Source organism: Arvicola amphibius, chromosome 11 (assembly GCF_903992535.2).
Source record: "Arvicola amphibius chromosome 11, mArvAmp1.2, whole genome shotgun sequence".
NCBI lineage: Eukaryota > Metazoa > Chordata > Mammalia > Rodentia > Cricetidae > Arvicola > Arvicola amphibius.
The window spans coordinates 77,659,032-77,683,647 of record NC_052057.2 but is presented as its reverse complement, the minus strand read 5'-3'; the positions used below and the strand labels follow the sequence as shown (position 1 = coordinate 77,683,647).

Here is a 24,616-nt window from a genome sequence, read left to right as displayed (position 1 = left end):
TGTGTTTGAAGCTTAGTGGAACCAGGGATTAGAACTGTTTGAGGATTAGAAGGGTTAATATGGCCTTATTGCAGGAAGGGTTCAAAAGTGCACGCCCGGCTGTCTCCCTGTCTCTGCCTGCTGTCTGTGACCAGGAATATAGCTCTCAGCTACTGCTTCAGCACCAAGCCTGCCTAACTGCTGTGTGTGTGGGAGCACTGAGGCTGTGGGGGGGGGGAGCACTCAGGCTGTGGGGGGGAGCACTCAGGCTGTGGGGGGAGCGCTGAGGCTGTGTGGGTGGAGCACTCAGGCTGTGTGGGAGCACTAAGGCCTTGAGGGAGCATTGAGGCCTTGAGGGAGCATTGAGGCTGTGTGAGGGGAGTGCTGAGGCTGTGTGTGTGGGAGCACTGAGGCTGTGTGGGGGGAGCATTGAGGCTGTGTTAAGCAGTGGTTTCCACCAGTCTTAATATGATTGGTTCCATGTTTGTAACTCCCAGTTCCCCCAATTCTGCCATCTAACAAAGGCAAAACTCAGCATATACAGTCTGTGAGGAGTGTTCCAGAAAGTACAATGTCACTCACTGGCTGGGTTGGTTTCTTTCTATAATTTAATTTTTGATCTATATATTTAATTTAAGTTGTAAAGAGAATATTTTGAAAGAACTTTAATTCTATTTCCATCAGTAAAATCTAGTTTAACCAATAAAATCATGATCTCGGTTGGTAGGAAGCAGTTCTAAAATTGGATTATCTACGTTTTACTTTGTTTTATGAAATGCTGGGACTAGAACCCATATCCTCAGACATATACATACAATGAGCCACAAAGCTAACTGTAGAAAGCTAAGCTGGACACACTTGAGTTAAAAGTCTAAGCAACATGAAAATAAAACTAAAAACCACAAATCAGCGTGCTACTGTATCAACCAAATGATTTGTTTTTCTTGACTAGGTTTTATTTTTTTAGGTATTTTTTTACTCTCCATGTAAAACTGCACATGAACTCCAAAGACAGATAACTCTAGGCCAGAACTGGAGTGTGTGGCACAGTGTCGGTACTTGACACAGCCAAGGCCACCAAGCTCAGCAGCAGGATAAAGCAGCCCGCACCTAAGACTTAGAAAGAAAGGAATCAACATTCATATAATGGGAAATGAGAAGTATTTTGTCTTCATTTTTTTCTGAAAGAAAAAGCATTTTTTAAACAGTGCCTCATTTACATTTTAAATTAAAAAATTGACACCATGGTGTATGAGAAAGATATTTATTTTTAACAATATTAAAACAAATTATTGTGAAGTGCAACATAGTAAACACCTATGGAATTCACCTTCCAGAAAACACTTCTGGCACATCTACAGTGAAGGCACATAAAGAATTCCAGTCATTTGCCCAGAATCATTCAAAGCTGTCTACTCACACTGTTAATCAATGGTCCTCATAGAATTGCTGCATTTTATAAAAATTTCACCACTAATGCACACATTAAAAAGACATTTGCAACATTAGCTTTTATAGGCATGTGCCATTCCTCCACAGAATCATGCAAGTGATTGAACAGCCACAGGTAAATAAGAAACATCTGAGTTTCCCTCTAGGATTAAAAGTTTCACTAGCTGGAGGTGTTTTATTGCTGTTTATTCCTTTAACTAATTTTCTATTTTTATTTATATTATTTTAATTTTATGATTTAATAAAGAAGACTAACGTTTTAAGAAAAAAAGCAAGATTTTCCTTTAGTAAAATTAATAGTAAAGGTAGCATCGAATTGCTAAATCAAAATTAAACACGTTCTCTGAAGAACATCTGCACCTCTTCGATTTTGTCAGAAGTATATGTACAGAGAATCATAAGTATCAGCTCATCTGATTAGACTCATTTTCTTATAAAGAAAAACACCCTGTGCAATGAAAACTATCCTTGCACAAAGATACTAATATATGATTAATACTGAACACATATTTAATAAATTCTCTACTTTGTATTCTTTCAAGTATAAAATAAAATTAATAGACAACATTGAGTACAAAAATTATTTCAGGAATTTAAGACTGAACTGAATAAGGGATAAGATTACATCTTTCCCAATGAATGAAAGTCTTAGAAATGAACCACACTGTGGCACAGACAGCACACCCTACCTATGACTGTTTAAACTAAACATGAATCATGGAACTTAGACTATTCTGAGATAATAGGAAAACTCAAATTCTTTTATGACTAATTTGAAAAGTGCTAGTTATACTTGCTGATGGCTAAACATGATGTAAACTCTTTGTGTAGCTCTGTTTTGTTTTTTTTTTTTTTCAGGTATAAGCAGACTGTGTAGAACATTAACAGAAGCCACAATTCTCACCTCTACTTATTTGAAAACATAAGGCTGCATAAGGCAGCATCAACTGTGGCCAGAATATTTTCTAAAGTTTTAAATCAGTTCTATCAACCATAGTGATTTCATTGCATACAATACGGTGACATGTAGACTTACATTCAAAGGCTTCTTCTGCTGTTCATTTGCTAACGTAGGATTTTCCTGAGATAAGCTATCCTGCCAGCATAAAGTTGAACTCAGATTGCAGTCTGAATGTTAATCTGACACCATCCTCAACTAAGCACAGTTTGTCCATCACTTGATATGCACAGGATCTTTGCGGTGGACTAGTCATCAATCTAGTATTAAACAGTATGATCATAAAATTTTCCTTAAAATGAAATTGTCCGAACCATACAAAGATACACGGGAATAGGTACTTTAGATGTAGCTATGTTTGTTCTTCTCATGTAAACAGGAATCTCTTCTAACATTAATTAATTCAAAGGGAAGAGCATTGTAAAGTTAAAACATTCCCCAGATATCCATGTTGCATGTTTAAAGGTCTGATAAGCTTCAATTTATTTAGAAGGCTTGCTCTTGAATTTAGTAACCAGATAGGACCCCATCCTTGAAGTTAAAATGAGGAAGTCATCCCCAGGAAATAACTTCTCATTGGATGGTCTCAGAAATGCTGCTGAGATAATCTTCAGACTTCATTATAAAATTCGTCCACTCCTGGCAAACATCCTCCATGGAGAACTCCTCACCTCCATATTCCAGAGGAAGAATGTCTGGGAAGTGCTGAAGAAGGCTTGATTTGTCGTTGTTCCCATGCAGGTGAATCTGAAAGAGCCACAGTGTTTTAGAAGGTGTTGTCTTTGACTTCAGCATGATAGAAGCATTTCCAGTGGAAACACAAACCTCACAAAACAGGATACACTGGGCCTGGCAGGTACATATAGACACTGTACCCTTTATTCTTCTCCTATCCAGGAATGGTACTTAGGTATTTAGATAATGCTGATGTAAATGATAATTTTATTGTTTTCTTAGATTTGCATTTGTATATTTACAAAAGGATGATAAAATTTACTACCTGATATTGATTCACAGTAAATAGAAGCATATAGCTTTATCCACAATTAGGCTCATGAGTAATTTATATGATTGCAGACAATGGATGCAATACCATCAAGAAATTACAGTTGTGAACCCTAAATTTTCATTTTAAATTTTAAAAAGTGTAGAATGCCAGTAAAGGCAAAATAAAGCAAGCCATAGAAATCAAAAGTGGATCTTGCTAAAGAAAATAAGCAAAAATATCTTTCCCACAGCTAGGGCTGTAGAACGACACGAGGCCCAAGGGCTTACAGATAACACTAGAGAAACCAGAATTGCTAAACACACATGCTTTTTTTTTTTCCCAATGGACAAAACTGACATCTGTCCACCCAGAAGACTGGAGTGGATGCTGTTTAACAATCTGGTAACCTTTAGCTGTTCTGTTGAGCCAGCCATCACCTGAATCCCGCAGACTCCTAAGTGTTGTTTCTCAGTCACTATAACACATTCTTATGGAAAAAGACCCACGTATTTTGCAAGAGAGGCTTTTTAAAAAAAAGATTTATTTATTTATTGTGCACACAGTGTTCAGCCTCCTTGTATGCCTGCAGGCCAGAAGAGGGCACCAGATCTCATTATATACAGATGGTTGTGAGCCACCATGTAGTTGTTGGGAATTGAACTCAGGACCTCCGGAAGATCAGCCAGTGCTCTTAACCTCTGAGTCATCTCTCCAGCCCCCACAAGGCTTTTTTTTTTTTTTTTTTTTTTTTTTTTTTTGCTGTTATGCTTATTACGAACCTTTGCTCCCTAGACCCTTATCCGCCTCAGTCAACAGAACCCATTCTTGTGGAAGGGGTCACTGGAGCTTTCACTGGAGATACAGTTTGCAAAATAGTTCCCACGTAGCACCGCCTTAAGCTTGGTTGTGACAATTCTCAGGAGGAAACTTGTTCTCCAAAGTTTTACAGTGTTTAACTGTGTAAGAGACAAACCGCCTGGAGTCAGGCTCCAGAAATTTGAACCAGCCTGGCTAACGAAAGTCATTGCTGAACCGAGTTTCATTCTTGCCTCTCTGCGGATCATTTCCCTGCAGAGCTGCAGGAACAATGAGGGTTGGGAAGATGAGAGAAAGCTCAGCGAACCTTCATTCCCAGCACCCACACTGGGCAGTTTGTAACTCCAGATTGCAACCCCTTGACTTTTTTAGACTATCTAAAATGCAATCAGTTAGTGGAGAAGAAATCTTCTAGGGAAAGGAGAAATATTGACATGTATATTGTTGCCAAGAGGCTGAGAAGGAAAAGTGCCTGGGTTTGTTACCCATCTTGGCAAGTCTGATGTGAGTTGACTTTCACCAAGCTGCTTCACTTAACATCTGAGGTTTTTTTTTTTTTTTTGTTCGTGTTTTGTTTTATTTATTATGTATAAAGTGTTCTGTCTGCATGTATGCCTGCAGGCCAGAAGAGGGCACCAGTTTTCACTTATAGATGGCTGTGAGCCCCCATGTGGTTGCTGGGAATTGAACTCAAGACTTTTGGAAGAGCAAGCACTGCTCTTAACCACTGAGCCATTTCTCCAGTCCCAACATCTCAGCCTTTAAAGTTTTTCTCTTTTTGGTTTATATTCTCTTTTTTCATTAGATTTAGTTATTCTCATTTTTTTAATTGTTCAGAATATAACCCAAAATAGATATACTTATTTTTAGAACTTTAGGAGTTAATCAGATTGTACCCAATGTTACTAAGTTACACTGAAGGGACAACAAAATGGCCTACATAAAACGCTAAATGCAAAGTAGCCAGAAGTGGCCAGCTTCACTAGAGCTTACAATTAAGGGATGATTTTTCTGAAAGACAGAAAGAAATTGGCCTGGAGAGATAAGATTGCTTGAAGCTCTTCCACAGGACCAGAGTTCAGTTTCTAAAACCTGTATCAGGTGGTTCCCAACCACACATAACTCCAGCTCTAAGAGATCTGACACTCTCTCCTGGCCTGCAAGGATGCCTGCACTCATAGATACATACCTCCCCGAAGACATACACATAACTAAAGAATAGAGCAAATCTTTTTTTTAAGCCAGAAATACCCACTGGAAGTCACAAATAGCAATAAAAATACAAGAAAGAAGGAGAGGGACTGGGTAGGAAGAAGTAGTTCAATAGCAGTGAGAAAAAGGGTAAGGGGTAGGGGAATGAGCAAAATAGATGAAATACATACTTAGAATTGTCAATGAATAAGGAAATAAATTTAAGGAAAATAAAGAGAAAGAAATACCAGCTGGATCACCTACACTGAAAAGAATCTCTATAGGATCATAATTTTCTGACCAGGTATAAGATGTTATGCTTTCTAAAGAGGGAAGAAAAGTTTCAAAGTATCTCATTATAATTATAATTAATACCATCATAATAAATGCCATCACTACTTATATTTTTTAGGCTTAAGTCACAATGTTCTTCCAAAGACATTTATATCAGGCAAATGGTGCAACCTGTGCATCCCTCAGCGGCTGAGAAAGCTGAAGTGGGAGGGTCACTTGAACCTAGAAGTAAGGGACAAGCCGGACAGCTTAACAGTACCCTGAGTGGAAGCTGTAAGAATATTCCTCTGTGGATCAGTGCAGGGAAGCAGTTGCTGTTGTGAAGAACAAACTTTTAAACCTTTCAAACATTATAAACAACAAAACTTGAATTAAAAAATTCTACAAAAAACTCAGCAGGACAGGTTAGTGAAAGCCAACTCCTTTGATTCAGCTGTCAGATGTGAAATCATACTCCCCAGGCATGATAAGTTTTAGTTGCATGTATTTGATACTTAAGACACTATGCATTCTTATTTATATAAGTAACACATTCACATAACTTAGAAATCAAAACAAGATTAAAAACATACCGGGATTTTGCTACTAACTCTGCTTTCACCCACCCTTGCTGGGTCATTTGGAAATCGCCCATTTCTGTTTATCCTGACAAAATACATTTTGGTGCAAACATAATTATATGTTCTTACTCTCCCCCTTCCCCCCCCCCCAAAAAAAAGGTAGCCTACTATCAACTGCATGGAATATCTGCCTAGAATGCATCTCACCTTGAAACACACCCTGCATTCTTGTGTGCATTTATCACAGTTACTTCGACCAGCCCCTCACGGTGAATGCTTGGTGGTTTTAATCTTTTTCTGTATCTATGTTTTTGTTGGTACACAGCTATATCTAGCTGATGAATTTCCAGAAAATGCTGAGATAGTTTGTCATAACTATTACCACACTGCCCTCTACAGGGAATATATTTTACTCTCCAGTGATAAATGCACTTCAATTTCCCCAGAGTCTCACAGCCAGTAATGCTAGATTTTTTTAAAGTAAATTTTAATTTATAAGAGTCCTTGACATGTTTGATAAGATTTTCAATATTTTTCCAATGGTTTTTTGGCCAAGGGACATGGGTATATAGTAAAACTGTCCTTAAATGGGAAGAGGTAAGAATGTTCTCAGGAGATAAAATAACTTGAATATATTTTACTCACCCGGCCCTTAATCTTTTCAGTCAGAAATGGTTTAATCATGGAAAAGACAGCATGGAAAATGACTGGCTCGTTTATCAAATGGATGCCACGAACTTTCAGTGGAAAGGAATCCTTTTGAAAGGATAAAGAATCAACCTTAATAACACAACATAAATACTGCAGTGACATTCCTAAAGATAAGTCTCTTCCACGGACACATTATAAGTTTATGGTAATGGTCTGGAAGACGGCCCATTGGGTAAAGTGATTCTATGCAAGCATGGAGCCCTGAGTTCAGACCACAGGCAGTCACATAAACAGTTGCCATGGCTATGCCTGTCCCCAGAGCAGAGGACCAGAGGCAAGCGATCGCTTCTCTAGCCAGCCGGGAAGAAATGATGAGCTCTAGGTTGATTTTAAGACCCTGTCTCAAAAAATAAAATGGAGAACACTAGAAGACATTAACCTCTGTCCTCTATGCATGCGTGTGGTGCACACACACAGACACACACACGCACACACACATTTACAGCAGACTCTAAAGTGTGACTCCATTTTCAAATGGTTTATTCCATCAACACAAAAGCCTGGTTTATCTATCACTGTCAGTGGACTCAAAAAGACCTGTAGGAAGGCTTTATCCTCCTAGTTTAGGCCAAGTATTTAATAACCATCTACACACTTTGATCAGAAAATCCACTCCCTAGTCACACATAAAGCTTCTCCTAAGGAAACAATCACAACTTGAGACATTTTTAACTTAGTATTTTTACCAAAAATATTTTTAGAGGAAAAACATCAAGCATCCATGAAAACTGAAAGAATATCACAATAGGCACACATTTAAATTTTTTACATTGGTATATATCTTTAGTGTCCAAGTCATACACTGCTTAGAAAGCTTAAAAGGTTAATACCTGAAAAAAAACTCATTCACAGTTTTCTTACCCAAAAGTTTAGTAATTGAGGTTAATACATACTTTTTTCTCTTCTATGAAGAATTTTTCCCCTTCTTGCAATTTTGAGATGTATTATTAATTGGGTTTTCCCACAGTCTATGTATAATTTTATTTAAAATTAACTGCCTTCTTGCATTCTGTCCTGTCTCATTGTTGCAATATGATTTGTGGTGAGCATTGTGAGTTTTAATGTTGCTGAGATGGTCCATCAAATGGATGTCATCATTTAAGTGCTCACTTTCTTATTTTGGGGCAAGTAAGTTGTATCTAATTTTCTTCTACGTTATGCTGCAAGGCACTGTCTGTGTCTAGGAAGAGAGGTGACTGTAGAACAGCTTTTGCCCTCTGCAGACTGCACTAGGATCCTTAGGTCACTGCTGATTTGAAATTGTCATTGTCTGCCATCACCTAGGATGGCCATTAACTATAAAAACATTTGGAAGCCTTAGAAAAGTATCTAGCACATAGTAAACTATTATTGCTACAACATACACTGCCCTTACTGTATTCAAGATAATTCATTAGCTGGGTCCGAGAAGTAGTATTAATAGGTTAAAAATAATGGCATTTAAAAAAGACTTTGGGGGCTAGAAAGGTGGCTTAGTTACTCATCTGCTTGTCATGCAGACATTAGGACTTGGGTTTGATCCCTAAATTGATGAGTTGTGGGGAGCTGAGCATGTTGGTATATGATTATAGCCCTAGCACTGGAGTGATGGGGAAGGCCCCTGGGGTTCACTGACCAGCCAGTCAGCCTAATCAGTGAAGACCAAGGAGAGATTGTGTATCAAAATAGGAGAAATGGCAACTGAGAAACGAAACCTAAGGTTTTCCTCTGGCTTTCTTACATACATTCATGCATGCGTAAGTATACACACAAGAACACAGGTATACACACAAGAACACAGGTATATACACAAAGATTTGATTTCTGAAGAAAAGCATATCAATTTATAGCTAGCAAGACATGTGACATTGCACCATTGTTAAATTTTTGTAGCAGGCTTTATAGACTGCCAGCCCCCAAACCATGACACAAGATTTATTATTAATTATGAATGCTCAATCTTAGTTTAGGCTTATTTCTACTAGCTTTCTAACCTTAAATTAACCCATTTCTATTAGTCTATGTGCTGCCCCAAATGAGGCTCGTTTACCTCATCTGTGTAAAGTCCATCTTATCTTCCTGCTTCCTCTGTGGCTGGCTTGGCCTGGGCTAGATGGCTCCCCTTTTCTCCCTGCCTGCCAGTCCTACCTATCCCTGGCTATTGGCTGTTTAACTTTTTTTTTTTTTTTTTTTTTTTTTTTTTTTTGGTTTTTCGAGACAGGGTTTCTTCTGTAGCTTTTTTTTGGAGACTGTCCCGGAACTAGCTCTTGTAGCCCAGGTTGGCCTCGAACTCACAGAGATCTGCCTGCCTCTGCCTCCCTGGGAGTCCTGGGATTAAAGGCGTGTGCCACCACTGCCCGGCTGTTTAACTTTTTATTAGACCAATCAAATGCCTTAGGTAGTGTTGGAGGGAGACTGTTGGTTCCTGGCTGCTCAGTCCTAAAATAAACACACAAAAACTATATTATTCAAATTACTGCTTGGTCCATTAGCTCTAGATTCTTATTGGCTAATTCTTACATATTAATTTAACCCATTTCTATTAGTCTGTGTATCATCACGTGGCTGTGGCTTACCAGCAAAGTTTTGGCATGTCTGACTCTGGCGGCTGCTCCATGGCTTCTCTCTGATTCTGCCCTCTTTCTCCCAGCATACAGCCTAGCTTTTCCTGCCTAGTTCTGTTCTGCCCTTGCCACAGGCTCAAAGCAATTTTTTAGTCATTAACAAATAAAAGCAACACATAGACAGAAGGACTTCCCATACCAAGGCAGGCAAGGCGAAAGAGAAACACATCTTTACATAGTTAAACAATATTCTGCAACATAAACAAACGTAACACATTTTTACATAGTTAAACAAATATCCTATTCCACAACAATTGTTAAGTCAACTTCTGTTGTTATTATTGTTCTGACATTAGGTCTCATCAGGCTGGCCTTCTGACCTTCCTGCTTGTACCAGCTAAATGCCAGAATTTCTGATGTATTCTACCACACCTGGCTTGAGTCAATATTTTAGTTTAGGAAGAAAGCTTAAATGACAAAAATAAAATAAAATCATGTTATATTTAAATGTATATATTCTGCATTTACTTAGTTTGAAAGTATTTGTTTTGAGGTTTGTTACATTTTTAATAAATTAATTATATTTACTATTGACATTCTTTAAATATTTCTACCATGTATAATATTTAAGTTTCAAAAAATGTACAAATACAATTAAATACTATTATACATTTAACAGTTACAATGTATACATGCACTGGCCCCTGAGCACACACGCACACACACACACACATAATACATACATACATACATATATATATATATATATATATATATACTAATAGTTTCAATATATACTCACTGTAAGTACAGCAGCAATCTTTTTGGCTACAGATGGGGTAATCTGGAACGCATGAGAAATTTGCCAGCCTTCTAGGTCAAATATAGCCTTGACTCCATTCCGTTGAGTTTCCACCTCCTGTACAATGAGCTCTGATGTGATCAAACTTACACGAAATACATCATAGGCTGTAAAAACTTTTGGGTCCCAGGATGCTACAATAAATTAAAAAGACATTGCATCTTAGCACTGGGTGAAGAATCAGAAAGATTCTTTAAGGGAACAAATTATTTTGAGGCCTAAAGAATGTATAAAAATAAAATCATGAACAAGGAATCATGAATTAAGTAATAAATAGATTGAACTGAGGTCCAAATATTTGCTTGCTTCTCCCTGCTTCCTTTAATTTCTGGATATGAATAGATTTTAAAACATGGCCTAGGAATGAATGCAGACCAAATTTGATTGACAAATGAGATCACATCATCACTTCAAGAGAGGGTCGTGCCTGGAAATGAACATGTTTAATGCCTCTGACAGTGCTCCAAGATCAGAAATGAAAAAGTGTGAGCCTGGGTTGCAAACAGCAGCAAGGATCGCAGCAGCTTGTGGTTTGGATCTGAAGTCTACCCACCAGCTCATGTGCTGCAGGCTTGGTTTTTAGTCCATCAGGTTCAGAGGTCATGCTGTCTGGAGGGAACTAGCTCAAGAGGGCCCTAAGCTCATCCGTGAACTAAGGCATCTATGGATTCATAACTTAGCGGACAGGCGGCTAGTACTGAGAATTTGGAGATAGGACCTGGCTGGAGGATGTGGGTCATTATGTGTGTGCACTTGACGAGGATATTTTGTCTCTTGTTCTCAGCTGTTGACTCCTGGTCCCCATAATCTTGTCAGCTGTCCCCCATCACATTCTCCCTGGTATGGCATTCTGCATCAACACTAGCCCACAGTAATGACGCTAACTAATGATGGGCTTAAACCTCTGGAGCCAGTCTTTCCTCTTTCCTCCTCTCACAAGGATTCCCTCAGGAGCCCTGTCACAATGATGGACAGATGACTAACACAGCAACCAAAGAGGTTGCTAAAGAAAAAGCCTGTAGAGCAGATAGACAAGCTGGTCATCTGCCAGATCTCAGGGACCAGCACAGATCAGTCATACCCCTACAGGCTTGGGCGGGAAGCTTGGCTTGGAAAGGCAGCTATTCACACCCAGAGAAAACACAATATCTATGGTAAGAGAAGGTACTGATACTCCTGTCCACAGAGCCTGTCCTCCCCACCATCCTTAAAACAGGTATGGAAAGCAGAAATGTTAGTGGTAATGGCCAGGGAAGGAGGTTGTATTTAAAAATGATCAAGATTTATTAAAAATTGTCATATAATACACATACAAGAAGACAGGAACCAAACTCCATAGACAAAGCAGTAAAAATCAAGAAAACACTTAAGGGGCTGAAGAGATGGCTCAGAGGTTAAGAGCATTGCCTGTTCTTCCAAAGGTCCTGAGTTCAATTCCCAGCAACCACATGGTGGCTCACAACTATCTGTAATGAGATCTGGTGCCCTCTTCTGGCCTGCAGGCATACACACAGATAGAATATTGTATACATAATAAATAAATAAATATTTTAAAAAACAGTTAAAAGAGAAAGCTGCATTAAAAGAAGGAATGGCTTCACAGATGTAAGGGATGAAGAAGAAGCTATTTGTAAGGATAGATAGAGCCAGGAAGATGGTTCAGTGGGCGTAGTCTTTTGCCACCAAGTCTTACTGCTTAGCTCAATACCAGGAAGCAGAGTGGTAGAAGGGAAGAACAGGTTCCTGATAGTAAAGTAGACTTCTGACCTCACCCATGATGTGACACCCATGCACCCACACAAGCATACACACAATAAATAAAGAAATGTTTTGGAGAGGGTAATTATTGGTGATAAGACCATATTGCTGAAGAAAACCACACACTTCGATCATCACAGGACCGGGAAGCCTCCTCATCGCTAACTAGCTTTCATGGAGCTGAAAGGTGTAATATATGCTACTGCAGGATAAAAGTCATCAACACCCTTACCCACCTGTGAACCCAGAGAGATTCCGTAATAACAGATCTAGCCAGATTTGCCCATTGTGGCAATAGTGGCATAACCACTATGCAAGCAACTCCTTCCCAATTATATGTGAGGCCTGCCACATACCTGGTATTGTAAATCTGGTCACAAGACTATAGACAGGAATGTCATAACCCCTGTGGGGGAACCTATTACTGCGATTTTACTAAATGATTATAGTATCAAACTACCTTCTAAATACTTGTTTTTATACACGTAGATTAGTGCAGCTCTCTGCCCTCATTGGAAAAACTTCTTTTTGCAGTGGATGGCAGTTAACACTGACATTTACAAACTGTCGAAGTGGAGAGACTAAATGACTGTGGAGTAGAGTTCTCGGCCATAAATGGGACATCTATCACACACACACGCGCGTGCACACACACAGGCGCGCGCGCACACACACACACACATACTCACACACACCCCACATCAGGGACCATCTCAGAAGACCTAGTGGAAAGATTGTGAGAAACAGAGGTTGGCGCAGACTCCTGGGAAACCATGTCCTCTGGGTGTGGCAATGCTGGTGAGCTCCCGACCTCACGACAGCAGTGGTGGTTGTGATCAAGTCAGTGAACATTCCAGCGTTAATAGGGGAAGGACTCAGTGCGCCCCCATCCTGGCCAGAAGCTATTGTCAAATGACCTTTCTGGGAAGGGAAAGCCTTCTGTACTCAGGGATGCAACCCCTGCTCAGCTGCCGTGTTCCAAGGGATGTCATTTGCATATGGACAGTACTAATTGGACTTTAATGGGTTATTAAAAAGGACAGGAGTTTGGAAAGGAGATGTGGAGTGATGTCTGTGAGAAGCTTGACAGGATATATATGATCCAAATATACACATGAATAAAATTTTCAAAGAATAAATAAAAATATTTTCTTTTTTAAGAGAGGCTATTTTTATAAAAATCAATTGAAATCTTAGAAATAAAAATTAACTCAAAAATATCAGTCGATGGGTTGGTTAAGCAGCAGAAGAGAGCCAATCAGTGAAAGAATAATGGTTTTAAAAAAAGCCAAGTTGAGGGATGCTTTCCAATCACACATAAAAGAACAGAATCTGGTACTGTCAAAAAATTGAGACCAATGCAGCTGAATCTGGACATTTCAAAACCCAAAGAAGTCAGAAACAAATAACAAACGAAAAGCAGGAAACAAGAGAGGAACATTAATGATAGAGAAAATAATCCTTAGTTGAAAAAATGCATAGCAATTCAGACTGGAGTCCACTGAATGCCTAAAGCGTATGTGAAGCAGAAAATGTTTCAGGTCGGGTGTGATGGTGCACACCTGGAATCGCAGCTCTTGGAAGGTAGAAGCCAGAGAATCAGAGTTCAAGGTCATCTTTGGCTATACACTGAGTTCAAAGTCAGTCTAGGTTCTGTGAGATCTTATCGAAGGGAGGGGAGAAGGGAGGAAAAGAGGGAAGAAGAATAAAAGAAAGTTTAATAACTAAGAAATTGAAAAAGCTCAGAAATTCAAGTATCCTTGCTTTGGCCTCCAGGTAACTTGGCTGTGTTATTTATTGAGATAGTGTTTGGGGGTAGAAAGATCATATGTACACATTCCACAATGTTGACCAGAAGACTGCCAACTGGATGCAGGAAGAACAGAAAACCAATTGTATTAATCTGAATCCCCAAAGAATAAAACATGGTAAAGACACAATTCTGGTAATCATTTGTGTTTATATAATACTTATAATAGAGACTGTCTAGAATAGATCTGTTTTCCTCCTTTATAGGAGAGAGAGAGATAAAGATAAATATGAGAAGCTGATGGGCTGGAGACATGACTCAGCAGATAGGAGTGTTCTATTCTTGCAGAGGACCTGAATTTCATTCCCAGAACCCACGTTTCTCACAAACATCTCACAACATCCTGTAACTGAGTTCCAGGGGACCCCATACTGTCTCTGATCTCTCTGGCCATCTTCAGTCGTATGCACATACCTCTATACAGATACACACAAATGCACATAACTTTCTTAATTTTTAGAAATAAGATACACGTGAAATGGAGACTGAGGCCAGTGTCCCGAGGAATTTCAGAACTGAAAAGCTGATGAAAGCAGGTACTTCCTGTGGTAGAAATGAAGAATACCTGCTCTGGATGAAGGAAAACCTCCTGCGATGCGTGGTAACAGAGACACAGAACAGTAGTTCACAGGAGAGAAGTGCTGGCTTACTGCAGAAGCCAAATAGAGCCTGGCCTGTTAAGCAGATTTGCTGGAAGGAGGATTGCTTACCACAGTTGCCTAACGTCCTTTCAGAGAGTTGGGAGGGAAATGAGATCAGGGCTTACATGAGAGTCTTGAGAAACCATGTCCGGTGACTGGCAGGAACACAAAGAGTCTGGCTGAGGGCAGGAAAGTTGAGAGCAGAGTGTGGCAGGTGGAGGCTGGAGTGAGACCAAGGAGGAGTTTTTGGTTTCAGAGGCTGACTTAACAGCTCTAAATGCTAGTTGGTATTAATAACGCTGTGAGGAAAAAGATAAAGACCTAGAAAGGGAAGAGATGGCCATGAGATTTCCCTTTGATTTAACAGCAACTCAGATTCTTGGTAAGAATATGGGAAGAAACTGGAACACTACAGATATGCACAAATGCACACAACTTTTTTAATTTTTAGAAATAAGACGCATGTGAAGCGAAGGCTGAGGCCAGTGTCCTGAGGAATTTCAGAACGGAAAGCAACAATAATGAAACGTGAGCTCACAACGGGATTTGCAGACCATAAACAGTTCTTCTGACTAATTTCTGAGCCAAGTGACCTGTCAGACCTGTTCTGCACTGTATTCACCTTCTGTGAGTATAAATTAAAAGTTCAGTTCCTCATCCCAGCAGCTTTGGTTCCACCTTTATGCTATAGTCATGTGCAGGCTAGTAGTTACTGTCAAACAGGGGCATCACTGAGGGTTCTATTGCACGGTACTAGCTAAGTAAGCACCATAAAGAAAGACATGAGAAATTAGAATTTTATTTCTTCCCTAGATCTTCTTAGCATTTATTAACTATTGTGTGTCAGTTAATGTTCTTATTATATATATGTATGTGTGTACATATATGTGCGTGCATTGTTATATGAAATAAGATGTAATTCTCACAGCAACTCTATGCTTATAGGTTTTTACTCTGTGCATTGTGTAGATTTCAATAAAGTCAACATGCCCCATTGCTTCAACTCATAATAACTCAATTATGATTGAAACTGAATCTTCATTGCTAAAATTGCTTTTTCTGCTATATTATGGTAGTATAAAGGCTTCAAATTACATCCTCTGTCATGGTGCTGATAGAAGTCCACCAGAGAAAAGGGCTCTGCATTTTTTCACTGCTTTTACTGTGCAGACATAGTACAGAGGGGAGGTTACTGCACTGGGCTTCTGGGGGAAAACAGATGCAGCTATTCCATCAATTCAATTAGACTGAGAAAATCTACAAAATCTTATTCTGTCCTTTTATTTTATTCATAAAATACTTCTAAGTTTCTTCCTTTTATTCTAGAATAACGTAACACACAGGAGGCTTATAATATACCTTTCTTTTCTGACCTTCCTTCTTCAACCTATGTATCTTTGAGGTTAAATATCTTTGAGTTAAACAACACCTCTCTCTCTCTCTCTCTCTCTCTCTGTCTCTCTCTCTGTCTCTCTCTCTGTCTCTCTGTCTCTCTCTCTGTCTCTGTCTCTCTCTGTATGTGTGTGTGTGTGTATGTGTGTGTAACATGCACATGTGGCTATACATGGAGATCAGAGATTAATGGTGAATGTCTTTATAATTCTCTCCCTTACGTTTTGAGCCTCAAGCTGACTGATTCAGCTAGACTTATGGGCAGCAAACCCCAGGCAACTACCCGTCTCCATCATCAGGATTATAGACAACGCACTGGGGCGTGCACTAGCTTTTTACATGGGTTCCGGGAATCTAAACTCAAGTGCTCATGCTTACATAACAAGCTTTTTATCAGCTGAGCTGTTATCCCAGCTCCTAAATAACACACTTTTAAGTAACTATACTTCCAGAAGCCTAGGCTATACAATAGACCTGTTAATGTGCTACTAAGATATTGGTGATCAAAAAATCATATTGCTTTCTCACTATAAAAGTTTGTCTTCTCACCTATTTTGTCTCAGTAGCTAAACTAGAAAAAAAAAACAAAAACAAAAAAAAGAACAATGCCCAGACAGCACTCCAAACCCAGACACCTTAAAAGGGGACAGAGGGCTAAAATAAAAGCAGCAGGATGTTTCACTTTTATGCTCTCGGGACTTAAACACAGTTGTTGCACAAAAATATAAGCACCACTTAAAGGTGAATCTCTGATAAAACTGGGTACAAGATATTAGTATAAGTGTGTCCTGGGAACACTAAAAACTTCTTTGTGGTTTATCTGAAAATTTGAATTCTACTGTTTTAAACCCTAAGTTTCTTGTAATATGTTAGTTTTCTTTGCTAATTCAAACATATATGTTGGGCCACACCATTCCTAAGAAACTTCCTTTGAAATGCATGGAGCAACAGAAGGACAGGAAAGCCACTACTATGTGCTTGTTGATGATACATTAAACTGGAACAAAAAAATGCAGAGTCCAGTGATACTCACTTACATCATACGTTCAAGAGTTAAGACAGTATCTTCATCCCGACAAAGCAGCAAGCAATTGAGATAACGGCAGAGGTCTTAGTAGTGAGGTAGGAGTGAACACTGATACATGTGCGTTTTAAATCTTTAAAGAGAGGGCTACTGGGCGTGGTGCCTGCCTGTAATCACACTGAGTACTAGGAGGCTGAGGCAGAATGATCGCTTTAGCCCAGAAGTTCAAAGTCAGCTGACCTCAAAGTCCAAAGTCTGCATGACCAGTATTTTGAGACTCCACTGAGGTAGGCAGGCAGAGAGAGATAGTTATTCGTAAATACATTACAAGGAAATTCTGCTCCTGAAATGTCGGCTAGCTGCATTCTTTCAAATGGACTAGGAGGCTGGGAGAGTGAGTCTCTTCTCTCGACTGGAAGTTTCAACCACACAGAACTAAAGAAGCAACAGAGATTACAGGTCACCAGTGACGGATCTGAAAATTTATGTCTCCTCCAAAGTCATATGCTAGAAATCTACCTCTAAGTTCATGGTAGTGCTCTGCCTGCACCCCTCTGACACACATACACACACATACACACTCGCATACACGCACACACACACAAAGACAGAGACCGGCACACATACATACATACAAACAGACAGACAGAGAGACAGAGACAGAGACAGAGAGAGCGCATGCCAAGGTTCAAATGTAGAAGTCAGAGGATAATTTTAGGGAGTCGGGTCTTTCCTTTCGTTATGGGTTCCAAAGTTTGTACTCAGGTCATCAGACTTTTGTAGCAAACACTTCGATTTGCTGAGCCATGTTAACAATGTAGTTCATGGTGTTGGGAAGTAGCTTTGGGAAAATGAGTGGGAAAGAAAGGTAGAGTCTCCATGAATGAGATTAGTGCCACTTTAAGATGCCCCAAGGGCTACTATATTTTTTATACTATGTGATGTCAGGCTGAGAAAATCTCTGTGTACCAGAAAACAGGCCCTCATCAGATCAAAATCACTGGTGCTTTGATGTCGGATTTCACAGCCTCCAGCACTAAGAACTAAAATTCTGTGTCTAAGCCACCAGTCTATGGGACTGTACTATAGCAGCCCGATGAGATAAAACATTGGCGAAAAGAAACACCAGAACAGCGAGTAATGAAAGAAATGTCAAAACAAAACAGGAGGGAGAAGAGCTGCATATGACTTACCAATTCTGTAAATAAGAACTCTACTGCCAGTGGGATCCCTGGATCTCAACACTCCATGGTAGCCAGCCTTCAAAAGTCCAATGATGCTTCGAGGGCGCAGATCTGCACTTAACTCTGGGCATTCTGCTCGCCATTTATAGTAGTTTTTCAGTAACTGAAAAATAAAATTAAATGTGGCCATAAATGATGTACATGGTAAACATTTTGTAAAACAGTTGAAAGGCTTGATATTGTGTGTGAACCTTGTATCTATCATATCAGAACCTGGAAGAGTTTTTTTCACTATAAAAGACAGAGCTCCTTTCATTAAGAATTTAAGACTGCAAGAGTTGGCCATGAACTCAAGTCAAGACTCAGTATTTTTAGTTGCCTTCTATAATAGTCTCCCAAAATAGTCACCAGCAAGTCCAGACTGATGTATACCTTCCCGAAAGGTGGAATTGGCTTTAGATGTGAGTTGGTCTTATACCCTTCTTTGTCCAATACTGTAGCTGTGGAAATGAAACTATGCTGGACCCAAAAGCCTGGTGCCTTCTGAGTTTGACCCAGGCATATTTAAGATTACAGGATGGGAGCAGGGCACATGGAGAAAAGCCCAGGAAGGGGAGAGGCCATCCTACATAGTCTAACTTCAGTCAGATTACCACTGGATACCATGAGGAACCAAAATGCATCATTGCCCTGAGCTTTTGCCAAGTCACAGAGCACAGGCAAGTGTGGAGTCATGCTGTACATCAGAAACATTAAGGGAGGTTTCCTACTTAGCAATAGATAACTAAAATACTACCCCTAGTACTTTTGGAAGAAGGACTGAAATCCAATCAAATAAATTAGAAGTAAAGAAGCTATATAACTACAACTTAGATCTTGGCAAAATATAGTCTAAAGGAAACTCACTGTGTCACCTATAGAAGTGCCATAATAATTGGCCAGTCAACAAAAAGTTATTATCAATTTTCTTTTGATTTTTGGCATTGTCATATTTCCTAGATTGGCATTGAATTGTTTTATGCTTCAAGGGTGCTCTTAGCCATGTCAAACCTCAGTTAGGTGAAAGGCAAAGAAATGGCAAGCATTTTGTGGAAATACTAGGAAGATACTGCATGGGAACCTTGTCCTTCACTGACTTAGGGTCTTAATCTGGGGAATCTTCATCAAAGGAACTTCCTATTTGAAATCTATTACCATAAACATGATAGCTGTAGCCATAAAACAGTGGTAATCCAGAGAATCCTCCTGTATACTAGCTTATACAGAAGGGGAGTTCTGAGCTGGGAAATAAGGCCCTGGCTGGGACTGAGCTGGAGAAGGGCCAATTGGACTGTGAGAAAAGCATCACCATGGAGTCCTCCAGGACAGAGCCTCTGTGGTCCTCCCTCTCTCCCTGTCCTCCTTCTTCCTATTCCTATTCTCATGTTGTCATCTTCTTTTTCTGTCTGTCTCTGTCTTCTCTGCATCTAATGAAGTCTCCTTAGCTTAAACAGGAGACGTGCTAAAAGTCAAATGCAGCAAAGTAAGAAAGAAGAAAGTCAGTCAATTTGCCAGCAAAAATAATTGGTGACCTAAATAGACATTTCCAAAGGCAGCAAGAACAAGAGGCACATTGTAGCTCTGATGCATTCATTCTGTCCACTACTATGACTGTCCCTTCCTCCTCCTGCCCTAGGTGGCATCAGAATCAGTGTCAATAGCATTTTATGATGCTCAGTTGTATTTGGACAATTTCCTCAGACAAAAATCTGTATTCCATGTAAATGCTGAAAGCAACACCTCGGTGATCATATAGAATAATGGTTTTATTGTCCTGGGAATGTAAAAGTGTGTCTTGCTAGAGAGGGTGGTTCTAATGGAGGCAGCACATCCAGCAAATATCTTCAGATTGTGGCCTCAGGAGATGAAAACAGGTTGAATAAAAGAACAGATCAAGGTGTGAAGCCATCAGCTGTGCCCATGCTTGAAAAGAATCATCTCTGTAAATATGAACAATTACTGCCATGCGTCTTGACACTTCAATCTCCCAAAGGCTAAGAACCCAAATCTCTGGTCATTTATTCTACACTGATAAACAAATTCACAAATACAGTTGGCATAAATGTTAATAATAAAAACAAATTGCTACTAAGCAATTCTTGGACCAAACTCGAGCCCATAGCAACAGTAACAAAAAAAAAAAAAAAAACCCCAGCCGCAAGTGAATATTTTTTACTATTGTTACTGAAAGCTGTCTATTTCAGTCAGAAATTGGAAATGTCTATTTAAAATGTTCTGTTTTGGGGTACCCTCTTACATTTTCTGTCTGTTTTCAAACCATGACATAGACACCACACACATACACACACACACAAAGTATTCATGCCACTTTTATGAAGTACAATACCATCTTCTCAGTTTTGCCTTATAAGTAACTACCATTATCCCCTTACATAGATAATAACCTTAAGAAATTATGTTTATCCACCAAGAAGAATGAAGATTAAAATTTACATATGGTATGATAAACCTCACAAAAAGAAGCCAGTCTGATAGAAATTGTCAGGAAGAAGAAAAATTGTTTTGGGTTATTTTGTTGCTAATAGTATAATAACATAGATGGTGCCTCTTACAAAAAGATGAAGTTTATTTTGGCTCACAGTTCTGGCCCAGATCTAGTGGACCATGTACACTATTGGTCTTCTTGCCGATAGAGTCCTCAAAAAAATACCAGGCATTATATGGCAAGACTCAAGGATTACATACATACATACATACATACATACATACATACATGTGTGTGTGTGTCTGTGTGTGTGTGTGTGTGTGTGTGTGTGTAGTATGGTCTATCTTGCTCTTATAAAAACTATCAGTATTCTATTGTGAATCCTTCCAGCTTAAGACAGAAATGTAAGGAACTAGACATTTTCTTGTCAAACAGATGGAAGCTATTTCATGCTTACTGTTCGTACCTGAAGGATCCAGGGAAGCGATTCAGTAGCACAGGCTTTCCTGAGCTTCAACCAAGTTCAAAGCCCTGAGCCACAGATTAACAGCTATATGAGTACTGATGAGTTACTTTACTGTGCCACTGCTTAGCAGTGAGTACTGATGGCTTACTCTAGAGCTGTGTGAGTACCAATGGCTTACTCTAGAGCTGTGTGAGTACCAATGGCTTACTCTAGAGCTGTGTGAGTACCGACGGGTTACTCTACAGCTGTGTAAGTACTGAGGGGTTACTGTACAGCTGTGTGAGTACTGAAGGGTTACCCTACAGTTGTGTGAGTTCTGACGGGTTACTGTACAGCTGTGTGAGTACTGAAGGGTTACCCTACAGTTGTGTGAGTACTGATGGGTTACTCTACAGCTGTGTGAATACTGATGAGTTAGTTACTCTACTGTGCCGCAGCTGTACTGAAAGCTATTAAGACTAGAAAATACTAATTTATCGTAACTTAGAAAACCAGAATAATAAGAAATGGCATTATAACTGAGGGTATTTTAGAATTTTCTTCCTACAAAGTGTTAGAGCTTATATACCATGAGGAGAGATTGCACTAACTACCACTTCAGAAAAAAAATAGAAAGTTGCATACATTTGCCCTTTCCTCTTTCCTCCCAGTTGGCAGACAAAACAGAGAGGTCACAAGCAGAGACTTGGTTTCTGTCCAGCGGACTCAGACACAGTCCTACTAGGCAATTCATCAAGGGTCTGTGCAATGAAAATCATTCAGCAAAAGACGGAATACAGGAAATGTAAACATTCTCGCGAAGGCTACAGACAGATTCTATATCCTTACCTGCTTATTCATGACTGTTTAAAAAGCAGCTAAGACCAATAGCTCATAGATTTAGTTATTAGATATCTCTCTGTATTTTTAAAGACTTCTTTTAAATATAGGGACTATGTTTTAATATTCAGTAGCTGCCAAGTGCATGCTAGTGCATTCATTGATCACGGTGTTCAGAAACTTCACACCCAGTAAGAACAGGGAAAGAAGTGAAGTGATAATTTAATTTAGTAAGTGCAGCTGTTATTTAATTTCTAACATCAAAATAATCTCACTAAATTGAAATCAACATTAAAAGAAAAGCAATTCATAATCCATTTCTAAAGAAATTGTTGGCAGGAGCATTTATAAAAGGGCTGGGGATGCAGCTCAGTTATGGATGACTGTCTTACTATGTACATGGCCCTGGGTTCAGTCTCCAGTTCAAAAAAGAAAGAAAAATGCCGGGCAGTGGTGGCGCACCCCTTTAATCCCAGCACTCGGGAGGCAGAGGCAGGCAGATCTCTGTGAGTTCGAGGCCAGCCTGGTCTACAAGAGCTAGTTCCAGGACAGGCTCTAGAAACTACAGGGAAACACTGTCTCGAAAAACAAAAAAAAAACAAAAAAAAAAAAAAAAAAAGAAAGAAAGAAAGAAAAATAATTTTACAGAACCCCAAACAGAGGGTAGGGGTGTCATACAGTAGTATAGTGCGTGTTTGTCCTGTGCAAAACTTGAGTGCAGTGTCACAAGAGGAAACTGCTGGTTCTGTGAAAGGCAGAGCGCCAGTGTCTATCAAGATCACAAGGCTCTTCAAAAATAAATAAATGTATATAAAAATAAATAAAAACAAGTATCGGTGGAAGGATGGAGAAAGCTTGTTTCCCCAGCTCCACGGCAGCTGCACATCAGGACTTAGTCCTGATGATGACACAGTGAGCTTGTGAGCCTCCTTCTGATGCACTGCTGACGTCACCAGAGAACACAACACCAATGAAACCCAAGAGCAAACAAAAAATAGTCAATACTTTTAATCATATTTAAACACTCTAGTTCTTTCAGATAGGTCAGGGTTTAAACATCAGAAAGGCTATAAGCTAGGACAAAGACCTTATTTCTTTGATGTAGATAGGTATTTTGGAAGCAAAAAAAAATAGAACAAGTGGCTAAAACAAAAAAAGATAACTGGAAAAATGAGAACACTAAATGAAGGGCTAAATGGCAAGCATGGCAGTGCTGGGTCCCCATCACTGGATGAAGTCATGAGCAGTGAGCATGGTGACACTGGGTCCCCATCACTGGATGAAGGCATGAGCAGGGAGCATGGTGACACTGGGTCCCCATCACTGGATGAAGGCATGAGCAGGGAGCATGGTGACACTGGGTCCCCATCACTGGATGAAGGCATGAGCAGGGAGCATGGTGACACTGGGTCCCCATCACTGGATGATGACAAGGCAGCACTGGAGGAAGGCATGAGCAGTGATCATGCAACAAGTGGCCCAGAAAAAGCCAAAATAAACAATAAAAACACAGGCACCTGTTTGAGAGAACACAGACCACATGCACGAAGTAACCGGTAATGTTACTTCTGGGCACTCAACTACTAACTAAAGTTTGTGGTGGGAAGTTTTGTCCTTTTTAGAAGTTCCTGTGCACTTTTTACTAGTTTGTATTATTTGTGTTGCTTTGACCATATATAGCACTTATCCAATAAAATTAGTTTCAATAAATTTGGAGATGTTGGAATTCAGCACCCTAGTGTTTTCCCTTGGAGAAAGGTCTCGGTCATGGTCAGATCCTCCCGCTGACCGCTGACCACTTACTCTGTGCCAAGCACAGGGCTGAGCACATCTTGTTCTAGAAGTTACAGGTTAACGTACAATTCTCGAAACTACTGTCCTGTCCTCACAGTTACTGAACAGATAAGAGCTGTGACCCTGATGGACAAACTCAAGATCGCACCTCTCCAGTCCCCCAGTCCCAGGGTCCCTTGCCTGTGTGGCTGTGGATACCTGTAACACAAAAGAATCGCGCTTCCCGCCCTGAATTGCAAACATGCCAAACTGCCTGACAGCCCTGTCATGTAGCTCTATTAGCATAGTCCTTTTCAAGACGCCTTCAGGTGTCCATCTAGTTCTTCTCTGACCTCTCCTGGAGTTATCTACTCAGGTGTGTAAGGGCTGAGTTTCGGCATCTCCACTTTGCCTAATCCTGGAGACGGTCTTGGACGGAGAGAAGTCCGACGGGACGGCCTGGACCCCAGCTTCCGCGGGGAGGGGAGGAGGGACACCCGGGGCTCTGGGCGCACCTGCAGCCACATCTCCAAGCCCGGCTCCCGTGGATCCTGCCCGGTGCACACTTACCCGCCAGGCCAGGTCCAGATCGAAATCCCGGGCGCGCAGGAAGCGCAGCAAGAAGGCATCTGTGAGCGGGTGTGGGGTCTGCGGGACGCCCGCCTCTTCCGCTCGGCGCCTCAGCTCCCTCAAGCCGGGTTGTACCAGCGGCGAGTTGTCGGGCAGCGCGTTGAGCTGTGGCCCGGCCACTGGCCCCGACCGCATCTCTGCCATGCCCGCCGCGCCACCGCCGCTGCCAGGGCGGCGGGGAAAAGCGTGGGCCCAGCGCCACCCTCCGCCCCTCGCCGTGGCCGCCGCCCCACGCACACTCACCCGGGCAGCCCTGGACTCTCTCACCCCGCCGGGGCAA

At 40.4% G+C, this 24,616-nt stretch overlaps 1 protein-coding gene across 2 annotated transcripts; it reads right to left on the bottom strand.

Annotated features, from left to right (window-relative positions):
• Positions 1–1,229: 1,229 nt before the first annotated feature.
• Ttpa (alpha tocopherol transfer protein) lies at positions 1,230–24,526 on the bottom strand. Of its 2 annotated transcripts, XM_038348404.2 has the most exons (5): positions 24,277–24,516; positions 18,173–18,326; positions 10,295–10,488; positions 6,884–6,994; positions 1,230–3,136 (listed from the first exon to the last, which is right to left on the bottom strand). In XM_038348404.2, the coding sequence occupies exons 1-5, from the start codon at positions 24,478–24,480 to the stop codon at positions 2,963–2,965; spliced, it is 837 nt and encodes a 278-aa protein (XP_038204332.1). In that variant the 5' UTR covers positions 24,481–24,516; the 3' UTR covers positions 1,230–2,962. The 2 variants fall into 2 exon arrangements, with proteins under 2 accessions (XP_038204332.1, XP_038204333.1); XM_038348405.2 differs by lacking the exon at positions 6,884–6,994 and having other exon boundaries at positions 24,277–24,526.
• Between the last annotated feature and the right edge of the window lie 90 nt (positions 24,527–24,616).